This window comes from Melanerpes formicivorus, unplaced genomic scaffold (genome assembly GCF_026170545.1).
Source record: "Melanerpes formicivorus ecotype bairdi unplaced genomic scaffold, bMelFor1.0.p_v2 SCAF_4, whole genome shotgun sequence".
NCBI classification, from domain to species: Eukaryota; Metazoa; Chordata; class Aves; order Piciformes; family Picidae; genus Melanerpes; species Melanerpes formicivorus.
This window is the reverse complement of record NW_027142356.1, coordinates 6,411,700-6,434,348: the sequence shown is the minus strand read 5'-3', so window position 1 is coordinate 6,434,348 and position 22,649 is coordinate 6,411,700. Positions and strand designations below refer to the sequence as shown.

At 43.7% G+C, this 22,649-nt stretch overlaps 1 protein-coding gene across 2 annotated transcripts in view; it reads left to right on the top strand.

Moving 5' to 3' along the window:
- PPP3CA (protein phosphatase 3 catalytic subunit alpha) overlaps positions 1–22,649 on the top strand; it is a 250,139-nt gene that overhangs the window by 187,770 nt on the left and 39,720 nt on the right. For both annotated transcript variants that reach the window (XM_068136820.1, XM_068136821.1), the window contains exons 6-8: positions 4,063–4,202; positions 17,295–17,372; positions 19,910–20,004. In XM_068136820.1, coding sequence (XP_067992921.1) covers positions 4,063–4,202; positions 17,295–17,372; positions 19,910–20,004 — 313 coding nt within the window. The remainder of the gene's footprint in view (positions 1–4,062; positions 4,203–17,294; positions 17,373–19,909; positions 20,005–22,649) is intronic.

Genomic DNA, 22,649 nt, shown 5'->3' with positions numbered 1-22,649 from the left:
GGTAGCAAAGATATGCAGGGTATATTTACATAGACTTACAGTTCAACAACATCAGAAATATCCCCTTGTACAGACTCACACCCTGCTGGGCAGCCCAGAGGGCTGCTGTTCCAGCTAACAAGTTATCTCCTTCCTGTCTTAGTTCTTACCAAGCCTAAGCAAGGAACAATCAGGCCAACCAACCAAGGTCAGAGAACAGGGGCAGAGGGAAACAATCAAGTGAGCAGCAAAACAAGATAAAGACATTCTGTGTGTTTCTAAACTGTATAGAAATTTCCAGAGCCAATGAAATGAAATAAACTTATTCCTGGCCTGCATCAGGAACAGTATGGCCAGCAGGAACAGGGAGGTCATTCTGCCCCTGTACACTGCACTGGTTAGGCTGCACCTCGAGTACTGTGTCCAGTTCTGGGCCCCTCAGTTTAGGAAGGATGTTGACTTGCTGGAGCGTGTCCAGAGAAGGGCAACAAAGTTGGTGAGGGGTTTGGAACACAAGCCCTATGAGGAGAGGCTGAGGGAGCTGGGGCTCCATAGCCTGGAGAAGAGGAGACTCAGGGGTGACCTTCTTGCTGTCTACAACTACCTGAAGGGAGGTTGTAGACAGGCAGAGGTTGGTCTCTCCTCCCAGGCAACCAGTACCAGAACAAGAGGACACAGTCTCAGGCTGCACCAGGGGAGGTTCAGGCTGGAGGTCAGGAGGAAGTTTTACACAGAGAGAGTGATTGCCCATTGGAATGGGCTGCCCGGGGAGGTGGTGGAGTCACCATTGCTGGAGGTGTTCAGGAGGAGACTTGACAGGGTGCTTGGTTGCATGGGTTAGTTGGTTGGGTGGTGTTGGATGATAGGTTGGACACGATGATCTTGAAGGTCTCTTCCAACCTGGTCTGGTCTATTCTATTCTATTCTATTCTATTCTATTCTATTCTATTCTATTCTATTCTATTCTATTCTATTCTATTCTATTCTATTCTATTCTATTCTATTCTCTCAGCCTCTTAGGAAAAAAAATTGAAATCATCTAGCCCCTTGACTGAGTTCTCTGGAAGAATCTAATTATTTACAGTTAAGCATAGCCTTCTTAAACTGTAACATCATGTAGAATAGAATAGCTGAATGATTGCTTGGTTTCAAGGGTTAAAAAATAGATAAGGGAAATCAAATTGCATAGGATTGGCCCAAAAAGGGATATAAGGGGAAGAGCTCTAGATGTCATCTGAATAGAATAGAATTAACCAGGTTGGAAGAGACCTTTAAGGTCATCCTGTCCAACCTATCATCCAACACTATCTAATCAACTAAACCATGGCACCAAGTGCCCCATCCAGTCTCTTCCTAAACACTTCCAGTGATGGTGACTCCACCACCCCCTTGGGCAGCCCATTCCAATGGCACATCACTCTCTCTATGAAGATCTTCTCCTAACATCTTGCCTAAACCTTCCCTGGTGCGGCTTGAGACTGTCCCCCCTTGTTCTGGTGCTGGTTGCCTGGGAGAAGAGGCCAACCCCCTCCTGGCTACAACCACCTTTCAGGTAGCTGTAGAGAGCAATAAGGTCTCCCCTGAGCCTCCTCCTCTCCAGGCTAAGCAACCCCAGCTCCCTCAGCCTCTCCTCATAGGGCTTGTGCAGGGCAGGTGTTTTGTATAAAAGGTCTCAATTGGTATTTCTAGAAGGAGATATTTAAACTGTTCATTCATAGTGTTTCCAGCAGAAAAGACTTATTTCTTCCTTGCAGTTTGAGACTTGAAAGCATGGGAGTATACTTCTGAGCCTTAAAATTGCTAAAAGAGTTATATTATTCTAAGGTGAATTTGTAGTCTGCTGAGAAATTAATATGGTTTAAAAAACCAAATAATTATGAGCCAGTCATTACATGTTTTGGTTGAAAAGCAATTAGGTTAAGATATTGACTGCAGTTTTAAAACTTACCGAATGTGAAGTTTTCTTTCTGAGGTGAATGTTCACTCTCTCGTTAAGCAAAAGTATTCTCTGCCTAACAATTAGTTGTTTTTTCAACAGTGTTATGGCAGAGTGAGCTGTTCAGCACTCAAATTCTAGATTAGGGTCATTGACATCTTCAATTTCTTCTTTTTTTTTTTCCTTTTTGGCTCTGCTACAGGTAAGTTTATTCATCTGTAGCAATTAATGGAAACTGGTTTGGCATATTTATGGATTATTTCATTTAAATGAGTTATAGTTACGAAAGGTAATGGGTAGAGCAGTAAGTTAGTGGTGTGAGTATGCTCTGAGTACTTCGTGACATGAAAGCAAGGGTGAAGCTGTAGAGGTCTCATTGCAACTTTTTAACTGAATGTTGACAACAAACCCAATTGTTTGTGGTTTGTTCTCTTTTGTTGTTTGTTGGGGAGGGGTTGTTTGTTTTGTTGCCTTTTAAAAAAGCTACATTAGGTATGCTACTAAATCATTAATCTTTCTGGTCAGAGTAGGTAATATTTTAGCCTGTGTGCCCATTTCCTACACACACCTTAACAAGGGGGTGGGGTGGGGTGGGGGGTTGTTAGATGCAGTAGTTCTTGCAAAGAAATACTGAATTTTAATATTTACCTATCTTGTTATCCTTTGTTTTATTTGCAGTATTTGAATTTTTTTAATACCAGAAGGTCAGGCAGAGAAAAGTGGTTTTCCCTGCTGTGGTGGTGAGAGAAGTTCAGTTCTCCCACACACACACAAACCATGGCTAACTCAGAGAAGCAAAATGGAAAAGAGCTGTATTTTACAAGCAGGATGAAATGCAATGAATATATACCCAATATACAGTATTTACAGTATATACAAAAATATACAGCAAAGAATGTAACACCTGCCCCTCCCCTCAATAGAGGAGGGTCTCCCCCCAAAGTCCCCTTTTCCCCCTTCCTCCCTTTTTTCCCAAAAAGGGTTAGAGAGAGAAAAGTAATTACTAAGGGGGAAATTCTGTTAGTTCAAAGCATATGCTAAGGGAAGAAAAAGAATTCATTTCTTATCTCACAGTATCACTAAGGTTGGAAGAGACCTCGAGGATCATTGAGTCCAACCTGTCACCACAGACCTCATGACTAGACCATGGCACCAAGTGCCACGTCCAATCCCCTCTTGAACACCTCCAGGGATGGTGACTCCACCACCTCCCTGGGCAGCCCATTCCAATGGCCAATTACTCTTTCTGTGAAGAACTTTCTCCTCACCTCGAGCCTAAACTTCCCCTGGCACAGCTTGAGACTGTGTCCTCTCGTTCTGGTGCTGGTTAGTTGAAGGTCAGCGCCAAGCACAGAAAGACAGCAGCTGCCCAGGCAGACTGAAACAGACAGACTGAGACACAAAACTAAAACTCAAAGTTACATTCCCATTGATCTACCAGTGAAATTTGTTTAGAACTATGTTTTGTTTTCCTTTTACACCAAAACATTCAGCCAGAGTGTTTCAGTAGCTGTCCTTCTCACAGGCATAGCCTAAAACTGTCGCAACTGCTTAGTTAGAGTTAAGGTTATGAGAGCCACAAGAACACCATGGCAAGCTTCTGTAATGCAGGGAATGTTATCTTGGTACCTGAATAATTTTAATTTTTTAAACTATTTTTTCTTTCCTTTGGTGAAAAATGTGTTTAAAGCAAAATGGGAACTCAGTTGGAAATGTTGGTTAGTTATTTAATTGGCTTTTTATGTATTCTTTTCTTGAGGTACCTCCCCAATCAGGTGCCACAATGCTTGCAAAAAATCAGGAAACAGAGAAATAATGTCTTCTCTATGGTCTACTGCAATGCTTGCAAAAAGCAGTAGAAGAAAGAGACTGCACACAAAAATGCATGTAGGATGGGAACCCCCTGTATCTCTTAATTTTCAGGTACAGCTGTTCCCTTTCCACTTGTGTCACTGTTAGGAAGGAGAGATTAATTGTTATTAAAAACCCGCTGCTTTAAAGCCGAGAGCAACCCAAAGCCAAAAAATAGATTGCTTTGGGTCTTTTGTTTGCCAACCCATGGGCTGGAAAAGCACAGCTTTGCTTCAGTGTTTCTGTGATACATAGTTGAAAGAAGTTAGTATTTCTCTGTCTCCTATTTCTCTTAGTTAGATCGATTCAAGGAACCTCCTGCATACGGACCTATGTGTGACATCCTGTGGTCAGACCCGTTGGAGGACTTTGGAAATGAGAAGACTCAGGAACACTTTACTCACAACACAGTCAGGGGGTGCTCGTACTTCTACAGGTGAATTTTACTATGTTGAATGGGTTTCTGCATGTCAGCTTGTTCTGGTTTTGCAGTATGAATGTTTGCTTGAAGCTTGTGGCGCTGCTTAGATAATTGTGCCCTTTTTTCTGCAGGCTTGCTTTGTTTTATGGTAAGTCCATGTTGCTTGGTTTATTGCTTGCTTTCAGCCACAACTGGGAAATCCTGAAATAACTAGTTTGAAAATCAGAACTTAATTGTGAGTGAAAGATACCAGCATAGGAAAACTCATAACCTATTGCTCTGCAGAGTAAGTGAAAGATGTCATTTCCCACACACAGGTACTCTTTTGTTCCCTTGCTCTCCTCCTTGCTCTCCTCCTTGCTCTCCTCCTTGCTCTCCTCCTTGCTCTCCTCCTTGCTCTCCTCCTTGCTCTCCTCCTTGCTCTCCTCCTTGCTCTCCTCCTTGCTCTCCTCCTTGCTCTCCTCCTTGCTCTCCTCCTTGCTCTCCTCCTTGCTCTCCTCCTTGCTCTCCTCCTTGCTCTCCTCCTTGCTCTCCTCCTTGCTCTCCTCCTTGCTCTCCTCCTTGCTCTCCTCCTTGCTCTCCTCCTTGCTCTCCTCCTTGCTCTCCTCCTTGCTCTCCTCCTTGCTCTCCTCCTTGCTCTCCTCCTTGCTCTCCTCCTTGCTCTCCTCCTTGCTCTCCTCCTTGCTCTCCTCCTTGCTCTCCTCCTTGCTCTCCTCCTTGCTCTCCTCCTTGCTCTCCTCCTTGCTCTCCTCCTTGCTCTCCTCCTTGCTCTCCTCCTTGCTCTCCTCCTTGCTCTCCTCCTTGCTCTCCTCCTTGCTCTCCTCCTTGCTCTCCTCCTTGCTCTCCTCCTTGCTCTCCTCCTTGCTCTCCTCCTTGCTCTCCTCCTTGCTCTCCTCCTTGCTCTCCAGTTTTGTCAATCTTGTTAATGTTGTTTTATCCAGAAATTCAGAACTGGTTAAATGTGAGTTACTAAGAAGTGGGAATGCAGGCAAGTGCCTGTAATGTTTTTGCAGAAACCTGTGGACTTACATGCTAAGACATCAAGTTGTGATTTATCTTTGACATTTTTTTTTTCTTCTTTCTATTGATGTTGGTTAATAAATTGTAACTCTGAGAATATTCCTGGGGGGGGAAAAATGTAGTAGTAGTGGGGACAGAAGGACACCTAAGGCAAATCTGTGGGTTAGCTTGTGATGATTGAAAGGAAGCTTTCTTCTCTGTTTTTCTGTTTAGTGGTAATTGTTCTGTAAGCACAGGCAAGTTTCATGTCTCTATGTGATCTTGCACATTCAAGGAGTGGATTTCCTTGGGTGCTGGGGAATGTCCATCTCTCCCTTCTTTGGCAGTGCACAGGGAAACCAAAGCAAGCAATGAATAGTTCCCTTTCCTCAGCTCTGCGTGGGTGCTGCCTGCTGCCTTTCTCCATTTCTAGCTGTGCACAACTTGCTTTGTAGTTCTGTGGACACCAGGCAGAAGGCAACCTGTTAGGTATGCTTGAGCTGGTAGTAAAGAAGCTCAGGCACTATTTCCATTCTGCCTTCATCATAGGAAGGGCCTGTGTTACTTCATGAATAGCAGTGGTGATTGCATTTTACCCTTCTCTCACAGTGGAGGGATTTTGAAGGATTTAGGGTTCATTGGGGGTTTTTAGTTGCTGTTACTTACAAGGACATCAGTGTAACAAAAGTGGCAGGAGAAAAGGTTAGATGGCAAAATGAACAAGATATGTGGTGAAACTTAAAGAATTTTTGTTCAGGATAAATGTGAAGATAATGGTAAGAGCTTGTTGAAACTTTTGAAGGAGTAATTCTGCTTCAGCCTGTGCTAGTGACGCACAAGTTGAAGTTTTCCCAACAAGCTCAGCAGAGCCAAGTCTTTCAGTTATTTTAGAAAATCTCACCTTGAATGTACTGTACTGCATGAACTGGTTAGTAACGTGTGGAAAATGAATCAGTGGCTTCTGCCAGTAACCAGGAAATGGAGCTGCTAGAATCAACCTTCTTGTTGGTAACTTTTGCAGGAAGGTAGCAGATGGTTTGACGTGGAGAAATTAGTTTTCCTAGTCCTTTCTTTGAGCTGTAATTGCTACAGCATTGGGGATAGGCTGAGGCAGAGTGGTTTGCACTGCAGCCTGGGCTGCTGGCACGCACCTTTCATGGTCAAGTTGTACTGTGCCTTCAGATCGTTAGCATCTGGAAGGTGCTCGATAAGTGTATTTGCTCTCATTATGAAAGGAGGTGTTAGGCTGTTGCAAACTATTGATCTGTGCAGGAATGGGCTCATGACTCTGGAGGCTAAAACAATTCCTCTTCATCTCAACAGCACCAAATCCTGGGACTCCCAGGCAGTACAAGCAGTCAGTAATAGCTGTTTTCCCTCGTAAGCCAAGTGAAAAGCTTTGCAAATATGCCTTGTGCCTAGGTAGGGAGATTCTTATGTACTGGAACAGCTTTTAGAATTTTAGGGTGGGTTTGGGTTTTTTCCCAGAGTTCTGGTTCGTACAATTGCCGTAAAATTTATCTAAAATATATATCAGTTTTCTTCTGAAAATATATCAGATCTAGTCTATGTCCTGATTCATGTTCAGAAAAGAACATATTTCAAGAAAAGAGGAGATACTTGAAAGATACATAATTATCAGGTCATGTATAAGGGACTGCTTAATGGCATGAACAGAATAGTATCACACAGTATCACAGTATCACCAAGGCTGGAAGAGACCTCAAAGATATTAACCAGGTTGGAAGAGACTTTTAAGGTCATCGAGTCCAACCTATCATCCAACACTATCTAATCAACTAAACCATGGCACAAAGCACCCCATCCAGTCTCTTCATAAACACCTCCAGTGATGGTGACTCCACCACCTCCCTGGGCAGCCCATTCCAATGGCAAATCACTCTTTCTGTGAAGAATTTCTTCCTAATGTCAAGCCTAAACCTCCCTGGGCACAGCTTGAGAGTGTGTTCTCTTGTTCTGGTGCTGGTTGCCTGGGCAGAGGGCTAAGCCTGGAGTCTCATAATCTAGGGTAATATGAAGACAAGTGTTACTCTTGAAAGACATGCCTAGTTGCTCTCAAGGTCCCCAGCTTGCTTACCTAATGATAATCCCTGGGGGTGGAAAAATAAACCAAAATCCAACAAAGGTATCAATTGGTGTAGGACATCTGTTTGCCTTTTCTAGTTACTTTGTGAGAAAAGGAGTAAATTTCCCTAACAGCCAGCTCAGCTCAGCTTGTAAAGGAAGGACTGAGTTACACAACCCTCCTTGAAGAATGTCTGTTGATAGGATGGACTTTGTTTATTCTTCAGTGAATAAAACATCTTAGTTTCCTCAGTCATTTCCAGAAAGGAAAGTTAGAAGATAGCAGAGAGCATTTTAAAGGAAGGTCAGAAAGATTTCAGGCATGACACGTGAGCCAGGGAAATGATTTCTCGTTGATTAAAATCTCTTCATTAATGTCAGGAAATAACTGTAATAAATAACTTCCATTTTATCAGGCATTCTCACTGTTGTGGGAAGTTGCAAGCAACTTTTCTCCAATTTAAAGTTACTTCCTGTAACAAAATGCTATGAGGAAAATAACAGTAATGTGGCTTTGTGACTCTGTACACACAACACGGTAACAGCACTTTCCAGCTCAGTAGTCCATGGAATCTTTTCCATTCAGACAAAACTCATTTGTGAAATCTTCAGCCTTTTGTGTGAGGTAAATACACATGAGAAAGTACAAAGCCTGTAGCTTGATAGTTTTGTCTGATAAGCGGCTCCTGGCAGCTTCTTAGGTGGATGCTCACATATAGCCTATTGAATTTCACACCAAGTTTTCATTCAGGAAATTTCCTTCCATTGTAAAAGCTCTTGAAATTGTTATGGCTGGCACTGTAATATGTCAGATCTTGAAACTACAGGCCTGACCTGTCATTTAGAGATGTAAAGTACAGTCAGCTTAATTTTTAAGGATGCCAAGAGTCAGCACTTAATGCATGCCTTTTGCATCCAGCAGCATGTTGCAGTGTGAATTGTCAAAATGCACGAGTCCTTGGAACCAGCAATAGCAGAGTGCCACAGCGAAAAAAGTAGCTGTGAAATTCAAGTAGCTGTTGGAAATTTATTCAAGTTCTCTGTACCTTAAAGTGAACTAAAAGCAACAGTGCTGAGATTTCATTTCCTCTTTCTGAAATGCGAGGTTGTATGTCCTTTGCAGTCGTGGTCATGTTTGATGCAATGTTATGAGAAAACAGAAATATTTAATGGAGTGTTAGTTCTGTTAATGCTTTTCAATGATTAACCAAAGCTTCTATGTTGTTGTTTTTTTGGTGGTGTTCTTTTCTCCTCCCACCCACCCCCAATCTTACCCCAAATAATGTCATATTCAGGGAGTGTTGTGAACAAGAGGGAATGAATTTGTCCCTGTGTGATATTCACCGCTCCTTCCCCCACCACCTTCAACTGATTCAGATGGTAAAAAGGTTTTCCTCCTTGTTTATCAGGTTATCTGGGTTTACCTTGAGTTTATTTAGTGAATATTTATTTGCACTTAGCTGGTTGTATTGACCTTGCCAATGACCCATTGCACTTTTGCCATGGGCTAATGGTAAAGTACCTCTCAGGCATGTCTGTAAGGCATGTGTCTAACCTGTAACCATGCTGCTACTTAGTGTCTTGAAAATGGCTTCTTTCAGTGATCAGACAGCTTGAAGGAGTCAACTCAACAATTTCTTTTTCCTTTTTGAATATGGAACTAACTTATGGAGACTGCCAGTATGGGGAAACTCTCTCCTTCCTGAGCCACACTAGGATGGAGAATGTCATCATTCCCATAAGATTTTCTGGATAGATGAAGAATTAAAATGTTCTTTCATGGCATCCAGTTACATCATGGTCCTAACCATGAAAAGCTGAGACTGGATCCACACCAAGGTTTTTTCATAGAATCATAAAATCAATAACCAGGTTGGAAGAGACCTGAAAGATCATCAAGTCCAAGACTTGTCACCCAAGACCTCATGACCAAATGCCACGTCCAATCTCCTCTTGAGCATCTCCAGGGAAGGTGGCTCCACCACCTCCCTGGGCAGTACATTCCAGTGGCTAACAACTCTCTCTGGGAAGAACTTTCTCCTCACCTCCAGCCTAAACCTCCCCTGGTGCAGCTTGAGACTGTGTCCTCTTGTTCTGGTGTTGGTTGCTTGGGAGAAGAGACCAACCCCTTCCTGGCTACAACCTCCCTTCAGGTAGTTCTAGGCTGCAATAAGGTCTCCCCTGAGCCTCCTCTTCTCCAGGTTAAACAATCCCAGCTCCCTCAGCCTCTCCTCATAGGGCTTGTGCTCGAGGCCTCTCCCCAGCCTCATTACCCTTCTCTGGACACATTCAAGAGTCTCAATGTCCTTCTTAAACTGAGGGGCCCAGAACTGGACACAGTACTCAAGGTGTGTCCTAACCAGTACTGCGTACAGGGGGCACAATGACTTCCCTGCTCCTGCTGGCCACACTATTCTTGATGCAGGCCAAGATGCCATTGGCCTCCTTGGCCACCTGGGCACACTGCTGGCTCATTTTCACCCAGCTGTCAACCAGTACCCCCAGGTCCCTTTCTGTTTGGCAGCTCTCCATCCACTCCAACCCCAGCCTGTAGCGCTGCATGGGGTCGTTTTGGCCACAGCCCAGCACCCGGCACTTGGACTTGTTAAATGCCATCATGATGGACTCTGCCCGTCACTTTCTTTGTGTCAAAGCTCTGGTAAAGAACACCAGGAGTTTTGTTGCACCATTGAGTTTTAATTAGCAGTGTCTTATCCTATGCAAAGTACATCAAGGGCTTCCGACTGCGGGGCAGGCAAATGTGCAAGCTTAACACTCACTTTCTGGCATCTTTTATGTGTATAAGTCTAGATTAATTGCTGACTGTTAGCGAGAGTGTGTGTGTGTGATGAGCCTCATCAAAGACTATAGATGGCCTCAGAAGCATCACAATACATTAGAGGTTGGAAGGGACCTCCAGAGAACATTGAGTCCAACCCCCCTGTCAAAAGCAGGATCACTTAATGTAGTCTGCACAGGAATGCATCCAGGTGGGTTTTGAATGTGTTCAGAGAAGGAGACTCCACAACCAAGAGCCTGTTCCAGGGCTCTGTCACTCTTACCTCCTCATGTTGAGGTGAAATCTTCTATGTTCAAGCTTGTACTTGTTGTTCCCTGTCTTATTATTGTGTACCACTGAAAAGAGCTTGCCACCCTCCACTTGACACCCACCCCTCAGATATTGATAGACATTGATTAGATCCCCTCTCAGTCTTCTCAAGACTAAACAGCCCCAGGGCTCTCAGTCTCTCTTCATAGGGGAGATGCTCAAGTCCCCTAATCATTGTCCTGGCTCTCTGTTGGATTCTCTCCAGCAGGTCTCTGTCTCTCTTGAACTGGGGAGCCCAAAATTGGACTCAGTATTGCAGGTGTGGCCTCAGTAAGGCAAAGTAGAGGGGGAGAAGAACCTCCCAAGACCTGCTGGGCGCACTTTTCATGATGCATCCCAAGCTAGCATTGGCTCTCTTGGCCACAGGGGCACATTGCTGTCCCATGCAGAACTTGCTGTCCACCAACACTCCAAGGTCTTTCTCTCTGGAGCTGCTTTCCAGCTGGGCAGCCCCTAACCTGTTCTGGTGCCTCAGAAATTTTCTCAGGTGTGGTGCTCCAGCATCTTGGGTTATCTTCGTGAGATAAATATGGGTTCTTAAGGAGCGTTGAGCTTTACCAAGCAGTTTGGCTGTTGACTACCTTGTTACATTCTTTTCATAAGCAACAGACAAAAACCCACCAAAATCAAAGGCAGAAATGGTTACCAGCATCAAGAGTGCATTGCAGCCTTCTCAGAGAACTTAATTTGCCAGCCTAAGGTAGCAGTGAAATGGGTTCAGCTTTAGGATTGCTCTGGAGCAGGATAATAGTTTTGGCTTTACCAGCACATCATTTCAGTGGCTTATTTTACCTGCATGCTAAGTTTGTAAACACCTAAGGACTAGAGAAATGTCTGCTGAAAGCTTTTGAGGACTGTAGCACATTGCACCGCAGGGTGTGAGACACATTTGTATGAATGGCTGGGTTTGGTTGGCCGTTGTTTGGTTGGTTTTTTTTCAGTGGCAGCATTTTAAACAGATTCTTTTGCCTACTTTTCGGTCTCCCAGCCCAGAAGCTTTTTGCTGCCCTCATTATTATCTGCCCAGCTGTCCTGGTAGAATTGCTCGTGAGCTCCATCAGACCTGGGAGCATATCCAATTTTATAAGAATGACTCTGCAAAAAAAAGGTTTAACAAGATCTGTGCTTATTTGTTCTAATCCCATGCAATTCCCTGCTCTGCTTCTCAGTGCAGCTCTGCAGGCAGCACAGCTAAGGGCAAGAAAATTCAGGTGGAAAGAGAGGTGCTGGGAGCTGCGTAGGACAGCACTGCAGCAAAAATGGTTTTGCCTTTGGAGGCAAGTGGGGAAAAAAAACTCCCAAGCAGTGGGCTTTGCTGAAAACCTGGGTTTATGTGTGCTGTAGTCTTACACAAGTTGTTTGGCTTACACTTGAATGTCCTCTTTCAACAGAAATGTTTCCACCTCTGCTTTAATGGTGTATGAAATAAAAGTAGTAAAAGTCCATCCTGTTTTTCCAGTTGTTGATGGAAGAGCACTTGGACACCATCTGCCATTTTGGTTCATGTTAGCAAAGTGCTGCCTCTCTTCCAAAACTGCGTGGATGGAATCAGTGATCATGCGAAAAAAAAGACCTCAGAAGTAGCAAGCCATGCATGAGGCATTGTAATGACAAAAGGATCCCGAAGCAGGGAATATCAGAGTCACATGCTCCATGGGGAATAACATCTCTTCTAGTTTAGCAGTGGGGTATTTTGTTTTCTCCATGAGTCACTGCTCCTCTGTGATTCAGCATGACACACGAAGGCGCAGGCAGAAGGCTGGGTGGTTCTGGAAAAGCCTGTTGCATGTGTGTGTGTGGGGGGGTTCTGTTTGTTTGTTTTCCCTCTTGGCCAACTGCTTTATACCTAGCTCATCTGAATCACAGTCTGGGCTCTGCATAGCAGGGCAAGGAGGAGAGGGTTTCTGAAATGGCAGTGAACAGAAAGACTTTGATTGCAAGATAATAATTTTCATTAGAAAGATGAGTGGAAAAAAATTATTTCAAAGTAGAACTCTTTTTGGTAAAAGCTTATTTCTGATAACTTTTGCCATTAGGGTTTCACTGACATCTTGCAGGACTTCCTACTGCTTACCTGGAGGGCATGGCTTTTTGTGTTGAGGAATACTGTGTAATATGAAACTGCATTTGGAGAGGAGCAAAGTGATGTTAGGAAAGTGCTGGAAATTAAAGCCCTACATTTACTGTTGCAGCTGGTTTAGTGCGTGGAATAGCTGCATATGATAAAGAACTTTGCTTCTTCGCAGCCCCAGCTTCAGCAAGTAGCTGAAGAAAAATGGCTGAGAGTTGATTTGGCTTTTGCAGAATAAAATATGCAGATAAATTGCTCAGGGGTTGTAGTGGTCTGGGTGATACCATCATTGTTGTCATCACAGAATGGCTTGAGTTGGAAGGGACCTTTAAGATCTAGTTCCATCTCCCCTGCCATGGACACTTCTCACTCAGATCCTCATCCAGCCTGGTCTTGAACACTTCTGGGAATGAGAACCCACAACTTCTCTGGGTGACCCATTCTACCACCCTCATAGTAAAGAACTTCTTCCTTATGTCTCATCTAAATCTACCCTGCTCTAGTTTAAAACCCTTGTCCCTTTTCCTTTCACAAGAAGCCATTATAGAAAGTTCCTCCAGTGTTCCTGTAGGCCCCTTTCAGGTACTGGAAGGCCACTCTAAGGTTTCCCTGAAGCCTTCTCTCCAGGCTGAACTCCCTCAGCCTGTCTTCACAGAAGTGCTCCAGCCATCTGATCATCTTTGTGGCCCTTCTCTGGGAGGAGTAATGAGTGCTTGTGCATTACAGATACTGTGTTACTCTCTTGTAAGAAAAGATGGCAGCCGCATTTTGGGAGGTTTTTGTGTGTTACGATAGAGCACTGTGTGGCACCTCTGCCTTTCTAGACATGAGCCCTATAGAACCAGCCAGATTCTGCTAGTAGAAGGCTGTTTTCCATGGATTTGTGAAGAGTAAGATAATTAAGGAATAAAAAAAAAAGTTCTTTTGCACTTTGAAATAAAAAGAAGAACCTATCATATCTATTTAGGAGCCTTTTTTACCGCTTCATTATATCATCTTTAAAAGCAGTACTTAACACCAGATGAAAAGAATACTGGAGGGGGGAAGTAATAGGCTAGACATTTTGAGCAGCTGCAGTGATCATGAACATAATCAACTGTCTATCAGAGTTTTCATTATAGACCCCAGTTTTCAGAAGTTCATGTAAAAATTTCTAAACAAAATGTACCATAAGTCTACATTTAGTCACAATTAATTATGAAAAGAAATGCATGCAAATTAGTTCTCATTTGGTGGTGGTTTGAATGGCAGCCTGTCAGCATCTGAGATCATTGCAGTTGCCAAAATGATACCCCCACGTAATTTGGGAATTGAAATTATTTTATAATGGCAATCTCTTTAGACAGTTCCAAATTCCAGACCTGCAACTGAGAATACATGCTAGATGGGACAAGTCCAAAAAAAAACACCCAACCCCAGCAATATGCCATTCTGCTGGGTTTGTAGCCTCTAGCTGCAAATGACATTTCAGCTCTAAAATAGCCAGGAAGGTTGGAAGCAAGCGGTTGTGTTTCTCTTGGATAAACTGAAGGAAGATGCAGCATTAGATTTTGCTGGGTTGCTGTGGGTCTTGTTTTGTTTGCTTGGTTTGTTGTTGTCATTTTTTGGTTGGTTGGGGTTTTATTCCATATAATTTTATCTCCTGAAGTCAGAATGTTAGCATGAAGTTAGAAACTATAATGGGGCTGTTAAGTGATTGCAAAGAGGCTCTGAAGGTGGTCCATGAAATCATGGATGGGACATGTGGTATTTTGTATGGTGGTTAGCTGAGTTGTTTGGATATTATAACTTTGTCAGTATGTTCAGCAACAACTTTTGCTTGGGTGTTTTGCAGAACAGTGTTACTGTATGACTGCATCTTGCCCTTAAGGTATGCTTGGAGATTCAGAGACTGCAGACTTGTGTTGTTTGTAGGCACGCTGCGAACCCATTGTGCTACAGAAAGGGCACAGAAGCGATCATGGAGATGTCTTTGTTTTCCCCCCCAAACCTTGTATTTCCTTCTTTAAACCTTCCTGACTGTCCTGTTATTTGAACTATGAGAGAGTTGAATCAATAGTGGAATATAAACATAGTGAATGGATGTTAATAATTGGTCTCTTTTATAGAACCACAGAATTGTCAGGGTTGGAAGGGACCTCAAGGATCATACAATTCCAACGATCCTGCCATGGGCAGGATCACTTCACACTACATCAGGCTGCCCAGAGCCACATCCAGCCTGGCCTTTAAAACTGCCAGGGATGAGGCTTCTACCACCTCCCTGGTCAACCTGTTCCAGTGTCTCACCACCCTCATGGGGAAGAACTTCCTAACATCCAATCTAAATCTCTCCTCCTCTAGCTTGGATCCATTCCCCCTAGTCTTATCACTGCCTGACACCCTAAAAAGTCCCTCCCCAGCTTTCTTGTAGCCCCATTCAGATACTGGGAGGTCTCACAATAAGGTTTTCTTGGAGCCTTCTCTTCTCCAAACGTAACAACCCCAACTCTCTGTCTGTCCTCACAGGAGAGGTGCTCCAGCCCTCTGGTCATTCTCGTGGCCCTTCTGCAGCCACTAGGCCACATTTCAGAGCTGCTCCCTGAGGTTTAAACCTTTTGGTACTAGTTTTGATTATTTAGTTATTTTTTAAGCAACGATTTTGATTGCTACTCTCTCACTTGCCCAGCAATGAGGAGAGGGAATTGTAACATCTACATGTCATATCCTAGGCCTCAAATCCAGGAAAATCTGTGTCGGTGTCCCAGTCAGGTCAGACATTGCTCTGGGGCAGGCTGCAGTTGGAAAGCAGCCCAGCTCTCCACCTGTGCCAGCCTTGTCTCTCCACCTAGTCAGCTCTAAAGCTATAAGACACTTGGTGTCACTTGCTGGTCAAGCTCCAGTCAGACAGAGGGGCACAGGAGACTAAAAGCTCAAACGCCTGGCCAGCTGGTCTTGCTGGTGATGTGCAGGCAACCTCCAGCACTGGCAGTAAATTCATATAATGACAGGAGGTTGCAGCACCCAGGTTCAATGTTTTAAATGCAACTTATTTACACTGCTGGTGAGAACAGAGCCAGTACCATACTGCATCCTTGCTACTGAGCAATGTTAAACTCAGAAGTTCTTTTCAGACATAGAGTCACCAGGCTGCCCATATGCTACCTGGCAGGGGTACCTGCTTCCCACTCTACTAAAAGGTCATGAAATATAAAGCAGTCAGCTGAATGATTGCTTGGTTTCAAGGGTAGGAAATAAATCAGATAAGGCAAAACAAATTGCATAGGACTGACCCAACGAGGGGCATGAAAGAAGAGCTCCAGATGTCATCTGAATAGAATAGAATTAACCAGGTTGGAAGAGACCTTTGAGATCATTGAGTCCAATCTATCATCCAACACCATCTAATCAACTAAACCATGACACCAAGCACCCCATCCAGTCTCTTCCTAAACACCTCCAGTGACAGTGACTCCACCACCTCCCTGGGCAGCCCATTCCAGTGGCAAATAACTCTCTCTACAAAGAACTTCTTCCTAACATCCAGCCTAAACCTCCCCTGGCACAGCTTGAGACTGTATCTCTTGTTCTTGTGCTGGTTGCCTGGGAGAAGAGACCACCACTCACCTCTTAGATGTTTTTAAAGGGCCTGGTAAGGTTTTGTCAAATCTGTGAAGTTTGTTTTATTATGATACCACTCTTCATTTACCCTCTTCAATGCCCGTTTTTTGTTCTTCTTTCCTCTTGTTTTCCTCTTGGTTTTTCCCAGGGGAAGTTTTAGGTTTTCTTGGGTTCTGTATTAAATTACTTATGACAGGAAAAGAGAGGTTTTGCTTTCTGTCTTGACGTGATAGATGGTCATCGTGCTTGTTATCCTTCAGCGCAGGCACGGAGAGTCATCAGTGGTTTAAAAGCAAGAAGAAAACAGTCATTACAGAAAAAAAAAACATAGAACTTGGTTTTGAAAGCAGCAAAACAGAGTAATTTTGACTTCTGTGGTATTTATTTAGATACAGTTTAAAATAGCTTTTCTCTGAAAACTTTGTATTTCACACTTTTGCTGTCAAAATTGCATTCAAGTTATTCTATGTTTTGTTCTTCCTCTTGTGTGATTTCCATGTATGTTCAGTGGCTTAAACAGTGAGAATGATTTTAAGGTTCTGAGAAAGGGCTCCTCCATTCCTCTTGAAAGCAACACTGGCTGTGTGCAGTGAAAACTATGACAGAGATCCCTGTATCACCATTTTCACCTAATGACTTTGTTGTCATTCTTAGAGTAGAAAATGTCTTGGAAAGATATATTCAGTGGCCGCATTTGTGGGGTTTCAGAAGTCCCAGAATTTACATTTTAAGTGGCCAATGGGAAAAATGATTCTTATTTATTAAGGAGATAAAGTTCTGCAGATCAAGCATCTCCAGTTTGGAGAGTGACCTGCTTTTCTTCTTTCTTTTGCCTTCCTTTTCTGCACACCATCTTATTGCCTGGTGTCCATAAGCAGCCTGTGCATACAGTAGCTAGTGGCCAAGGGGGTTTTCTGTTGAAAGCAATCATTGTATCACTTTTTCCCCTTTAGATGTGCTGTGAATCTGAAAGTATAAGAAAATAAATTACTTGCCTTCTGACAAGAATGGGATGGTGGTTGTTACATAATGAACCACAACTTCCCAGCCTTCCTCTCTATGAAGTTTTGGGGTGGGGATTTTGAAAAGTGCTGCTGCTAGTGTTGTGTCTACTGAAACCTGGCTGCAGAGCAGGGGATGATTTCATCTGTGATCATATTGGATTCAACACTTTTTGAAAGCTAGAGCTAAATGTGGTGCTTTTGATAATGCCATAACCGGTGCTATTCTTTTCTTCCAACAGTTACCCTGCTGTATGTGAATTCCTACAGCACAATAACTTGTTATCTATACTCCGAGCTCATGAAGCCCAGGATGCTGGGTAAGTATAGAATCACAGAGTTGTTTTAATTGGAAGAGACCTTCCAGGTCATCAAGACCAACCATTAACCTCACATTGCTAGATCACCACTAAACCATGTCCCTAAGCACAGCTACACAGCTTTGAAATGTCTCTGGGATTAGTGACTCTGTCACTTCCCTGGGCAGCCTGTTGCAGTGCCTGAGAACCCTTTCTGTGAAGAATTTTCCCTCATATCCAACCTAAACTTCCCCTGGCACAGCTTAAGGCCATTTCCTCTTGTCCTCTTGCTTGTTATTAGAAAAAGCAGACTGACCCTCAACTCCCTACAACCTCCTTTCAGGGAGTTGTAGAGTGATAAGGTTTCCCCTCAGCCTCCTTTTCTCTATGCTAAACACCACCAGTTCCCTCAGAACCTCCTTATAAAGCCTGTACTGGAGCTGTTGCCCTGGATGTGCTCAATATCCTTCTTGTAGTGAGGGCCCCAAAACTAAACAGTATCTGGGCAGCAGCCTCACCAGTGCTGAGTACAGGGCTACCATCACTTTCTTGCTCGTGTTGGCCACGCTGTTCCTCATGCAGGCCAGGATGCTGTTGGCCTTTTTTCCCCACCTGAACACACTGCTGGCTTATGTTCAGCCAACTCCTTTTCTGCTGGGCAATTTTCCAGGCACTCTTTCCCAAGCCTGTAGCATTCATGGGGTTGTTGCAACCCACGGGCAGGATCCAGAACTTGGCCTTGTTGAACCTCATGGCATTTGTCTTGGCCCATTGATCCAGCCTGTCCAGGTCCCTCTACAGAGCCTTCCTACCCTTGAGCAGAGCAACATATGTGTCCAACTTGGTGTCATCTGCAAACTCACTGAGTATATGTGGAGAGGGGACACTAATAATGAAGAATGGCTTACTGCTGTGAAACCAAGCAAGTAAACATAGATCAGCTGAGTGAGAATGAACTGGAAAACATGAAAATTAAGTTGCAACAGCTCTTGATTTTTACTAATGCTATAAAAATACACACTGGCATTAGAATGTCTTTTACATGGTTGTTTCTGAGTTACAAGACTTAATGAATCCTCATGTTATCCCACTTTCTTAGCCTGGGAGATTTTAAGTGGCATAGGAGGACCAAAAGTACTTTGGATGCTAAGAACAGAGCTGTTACAAGTGGCCTAAGTGTTCTGACTTTCTGATTGCTGTGATGCCTGGGAAATGATTTGGCTCATGAAGGCCAGAACTGTGATCTCTTAGGCCCTTCACACCTACCTGAAATTTCTGGGCCTCCTGGCTTTATGTGTTATCATGCAAATAAGCTTGTGGAACCCAATAGCCAAAAAGGATTTTATGCAGGGTTGTTATTAATGAATTTAATGAGTTTGTTAAGACACTGTATGCAAGACCAGTGCAGGTCAAGGACTGGGTGGTGCTGATGGTTCTGTTACGAAACTCTAGTGCCAGTGTCAAGACAGCATTTTTAATGCTGCTTAAAAAAAACCCAATTACCTGTTCATTGAAATGTAGCACACTTCTGGGATTCTTAATGAAGGACTGGTATCTGAATAAATAGCTTTTCATATCTTGCATAAATTATTAATGTGTTTATTTGGAGGTAAAAACTTTACCCAACCTGCATAATAATAAAAGATTAAGTAGCAAGATTGTAGGAGCGAGGTCAATATTCACTATGCATACAAAAAGGTGTTCTGAGTGTTTGAGTTATCACAGACTTTGAACCATCAATGCAATTAAAAGCAAGCTATTGTTCTGCCAAAAACAACTGACATAAAATATCCCAGGGTGAGAAAAAGAAAATTTTTCAAGAAGGGATCACACTGAAACTCTGCAATGCTTTCAGTGCAGCTGTTGTTGAGGTTTGCCAGTAGCTGAAGACTAAGAAGCCATATTTGTTCTTACTTGTGCCTTAGTAAGACAAAAGTGCTGATTGGCTTCTTCCAATCATTTGCAGGTTTAATGCTTGACTGATTATATGTTGGTCCAGTAAGCCTTTTTGTTTTCCATAAGGCAGGAAGGTTAGGTAAGGAGAACATGCAAGCATTAGTAAACTGGCTAATAGACTGCATGAGATCTGGCACAGCACTTAAAATATTAGACCCTCTCTTTCTCCTCTCCTTTTCATAACTCCCATCTCCTCTGACCTTGCCATCATTTTCATGCCCAGAGAGGGCAGGCAGCTGGAGGCTCATGGAGGACATGCCCTTCTCTTCTGAAGGCAGTAGTGCACATCTCCAAGGAGGGTGCTGGTTCTCTTCTTCATCTTCAGCCCCATGGAGAGAGCCTCTGCAAGCATCCTGGGGTGTTTGCAGATAGAGGCCACCTTTCTCCAGGGGTGGGCAGCAAGCAGTCATAATAAAAACCACCTCCAGCTCACTAAATTTCAGGCAGATACACAGCTTTTGATCGTGCTCTGGATCCTGGGCTATCCCAAATGGATATAATAAACAAACCTGCAGGAAATACTTTCTCCATGGCTTTAAAAAGCAAGGACAAATACACCTATGACGCTGGGTAATAATTAAGATCTTCTCTTTCCCTTCTAGGTATCGCATGTACAGGAAAAGCCAGACAACAGGCTTTCCTTCACTAATCACAATTTTTTCAGCACCAAACTATCTAGATGTATACAATAACAAAGGTAAGAGTTTAATTCCTGTTAATATACAGTAGACTGTGCTTCTCCTTACTTAAACATATGACACTGGCTTTCTGTTTACACTCCTTTATCAATTTGTGCCCATTTTCTTCCACTGTTTAGTAGTTCATGCCCATTCCAGTCATTACATAATATAAATCTAATTAAATTTGTTGCAGGCAGATGTGTGCCTCTGAAGATAGCTGTAGATCCTAATATGCCTTAGGATATTTCTTTGTTTTGACTGCAAGTTACCTGAGCAAATGTTACACGGGAAGGAAAACTGGAAACAGCTCTGTTAACTAAGAGAAGTACATTAAGAAGTGCTGTGGGTGCAATCTTCAGAGCCCAGTGTTCCTTGTAATTAATCATTTGTCCCTTTGCTCCTGTCCAATGAAATTAATGGAGTTTGTATATGCAAACCCACTAGCCCGCCATCAAACTTTGACAGATCATCAGTGGATAAAGCGTGGGGTAGATATTGTCTGAGTTCCTTTATGGCTTGCTGGGGTGTTTTAATCATTTGAAAACTATTCTGTTGGAAATGAAATATCACTAGCCAAAAGAAAAAGACAAAAAAAGGGCTTACTGCACAGATAAGCAGTCGTCAGTCACTGTGTAAACTCCACTGAACACAAGTGTTTGTAGCTTCTCTGATTTTCAGCTTATTGCAGTCCCTGTAACTTCCTCTAATGAACTGGGTGGGTGGGGAAATCCATACAGTCATGGAATCATAGAATCAATAAGGTTGGAAAAGACCTCAAAGATCATCAAGTCCATTCTGTCACCCAACACCGCATGACTACTAGACCATGGCACCAAGTGCCACATCCAGTCCCCTCTTGAACACCTCCAGGGACAGTGACTCCACCACCTCCCTGGGCAGCACATTCAATGGCTAACAGCTCTGTGAAGAACTTTCTTCTCATCTTGAGTCTAAACCTCCCCTGGTGCAGCTTGAGACTGTGTCCTCTTGTTCTGGTGATGGTTGCCTGGGAGAAGAGACCAATTCCCTCCTGGCTACAGCCACCATTCAGGTAGCTGTAGACAGCAAGAAGGTCTCCCCTGAGCTTCCTCTTCTCCAGGTTAAACAATCCCAGCTCCCTCAGCCTCTCCTCGTAGGGCTTGTGCTCAAGGCCTCTCCCCAGCCTCGTTGCCCTTCTCTGGACATGTTCAAGTGTCTCAATGTCCTTCTTAAACTGAGGGGCCCAGAACTGGACACAGTACTCAAGGTGTGTCCTAACCAGTGCTGAGTACAGGGGCACAATGACTTGCCTGCTCCTGCTGGCCACACTATTCTTGATGCAAGCCAGGATGCCATTGGCCTCCTTGGCCACCTGGGCACACTGCTGGCTCATGTTTAGGCAGCTGTCAATCAGCACCCCCAGGTCCCTTTCTGTTTGGCAGCTCTCCATCCACTCCAACCCCAGCCTGTAGCTCTGCATGGGGTTATTGTGGCCGAAGTGCAGCACCTGTCACTTGGACTTGTTGAATGCCATCATATTGGACTCTGCCCATCTGTCCAGCAGGTCCACGTTTCTGAAAAATAAAGCATTCTATTAAACTTGTCCTCCTATATCTTGAAATGAGCAGTAATGCTTGCTTTGTCCTGTTCCCAGCAATGCTAAAGCATATTGGTGTTCCTCTGTGAGCAAAAGAATATAATATTTTTCTCAGTGTTATTCTTGAAATTATCTCCATTGTGGAGAGCTCAACCTTTCTTGAGAGGAGACATTTTTGATTTGGGTGCTTGCCTGCAAAGGAAGGAAGAAATTTAGTGTTGGTTGGGTTGGTTTTTTTTTTTAACTTGAAAAACAAAGCTTCTGCAGGCATAGCTTTGTATTATAAAACTTGTAGTCTGAAAGCTGTTATGCCAGGAATTGTATGCAAAGGAAGGAAACACTCCACTGGTTGAAAGAGGTGATTCTTCATTTCTACTCCACTCTGGTGCGACCCTTCTGGAGTAGTGTGTCCAGTTCTGGAGCCCCGGTTACAAGAAAGATCTGGAGGTGCTGGAATGTGTCCAGAGAAGGGCCAGAGGATGATCCAAGGGCTGCAGCACCTCTTCTATGGAGACAGACTGAGACAGTTGGAGCTATTCAGTCTGGAGAAGAGAAGGCTCTGAGGAGACCTTATTGTGGCCTTTCAGTATCTGAAGGGGGCCTACAAGAAAGCTGGGGAGGGACTTTAGGATGTCAGGTAGTGATAGGACTAGGGGGAGTAATGCAAAAGTAGCAGTATGTAGACTCAGATTGGATGTTAGGAAGAAGTTCATCCCCATGAGGGTGGTGAGACACTGGCACAGGTTGCCCAGGGAGGTGGTGGAAGCCTCATCCCTGGAGGTTTTTAAGGCCAGGCTGAATGTGGCTCTGAGCAACCTGATGTAGTGTCAGGTATTCCTGCCTATGGCAGTGGCTTTGGAATTCAATGATCCTTGAGGTCCCTTCCAACCCTAACAATTCTATGATTCTGAAATGGGTTTTCTCCACTTTGGTGTTCTCAGTATGGATGTTAATTTGTGGAAAAAACTAATAAAAACTTTGTTCAGAAAAACATGCAAACAGAGCTCTCAGCAGCAACTTTTGTGAGAGTAACTATTATGCAGGCTCTACTGACACCCCAAAAAGTGCAGGAGGAAACAAGGGAGG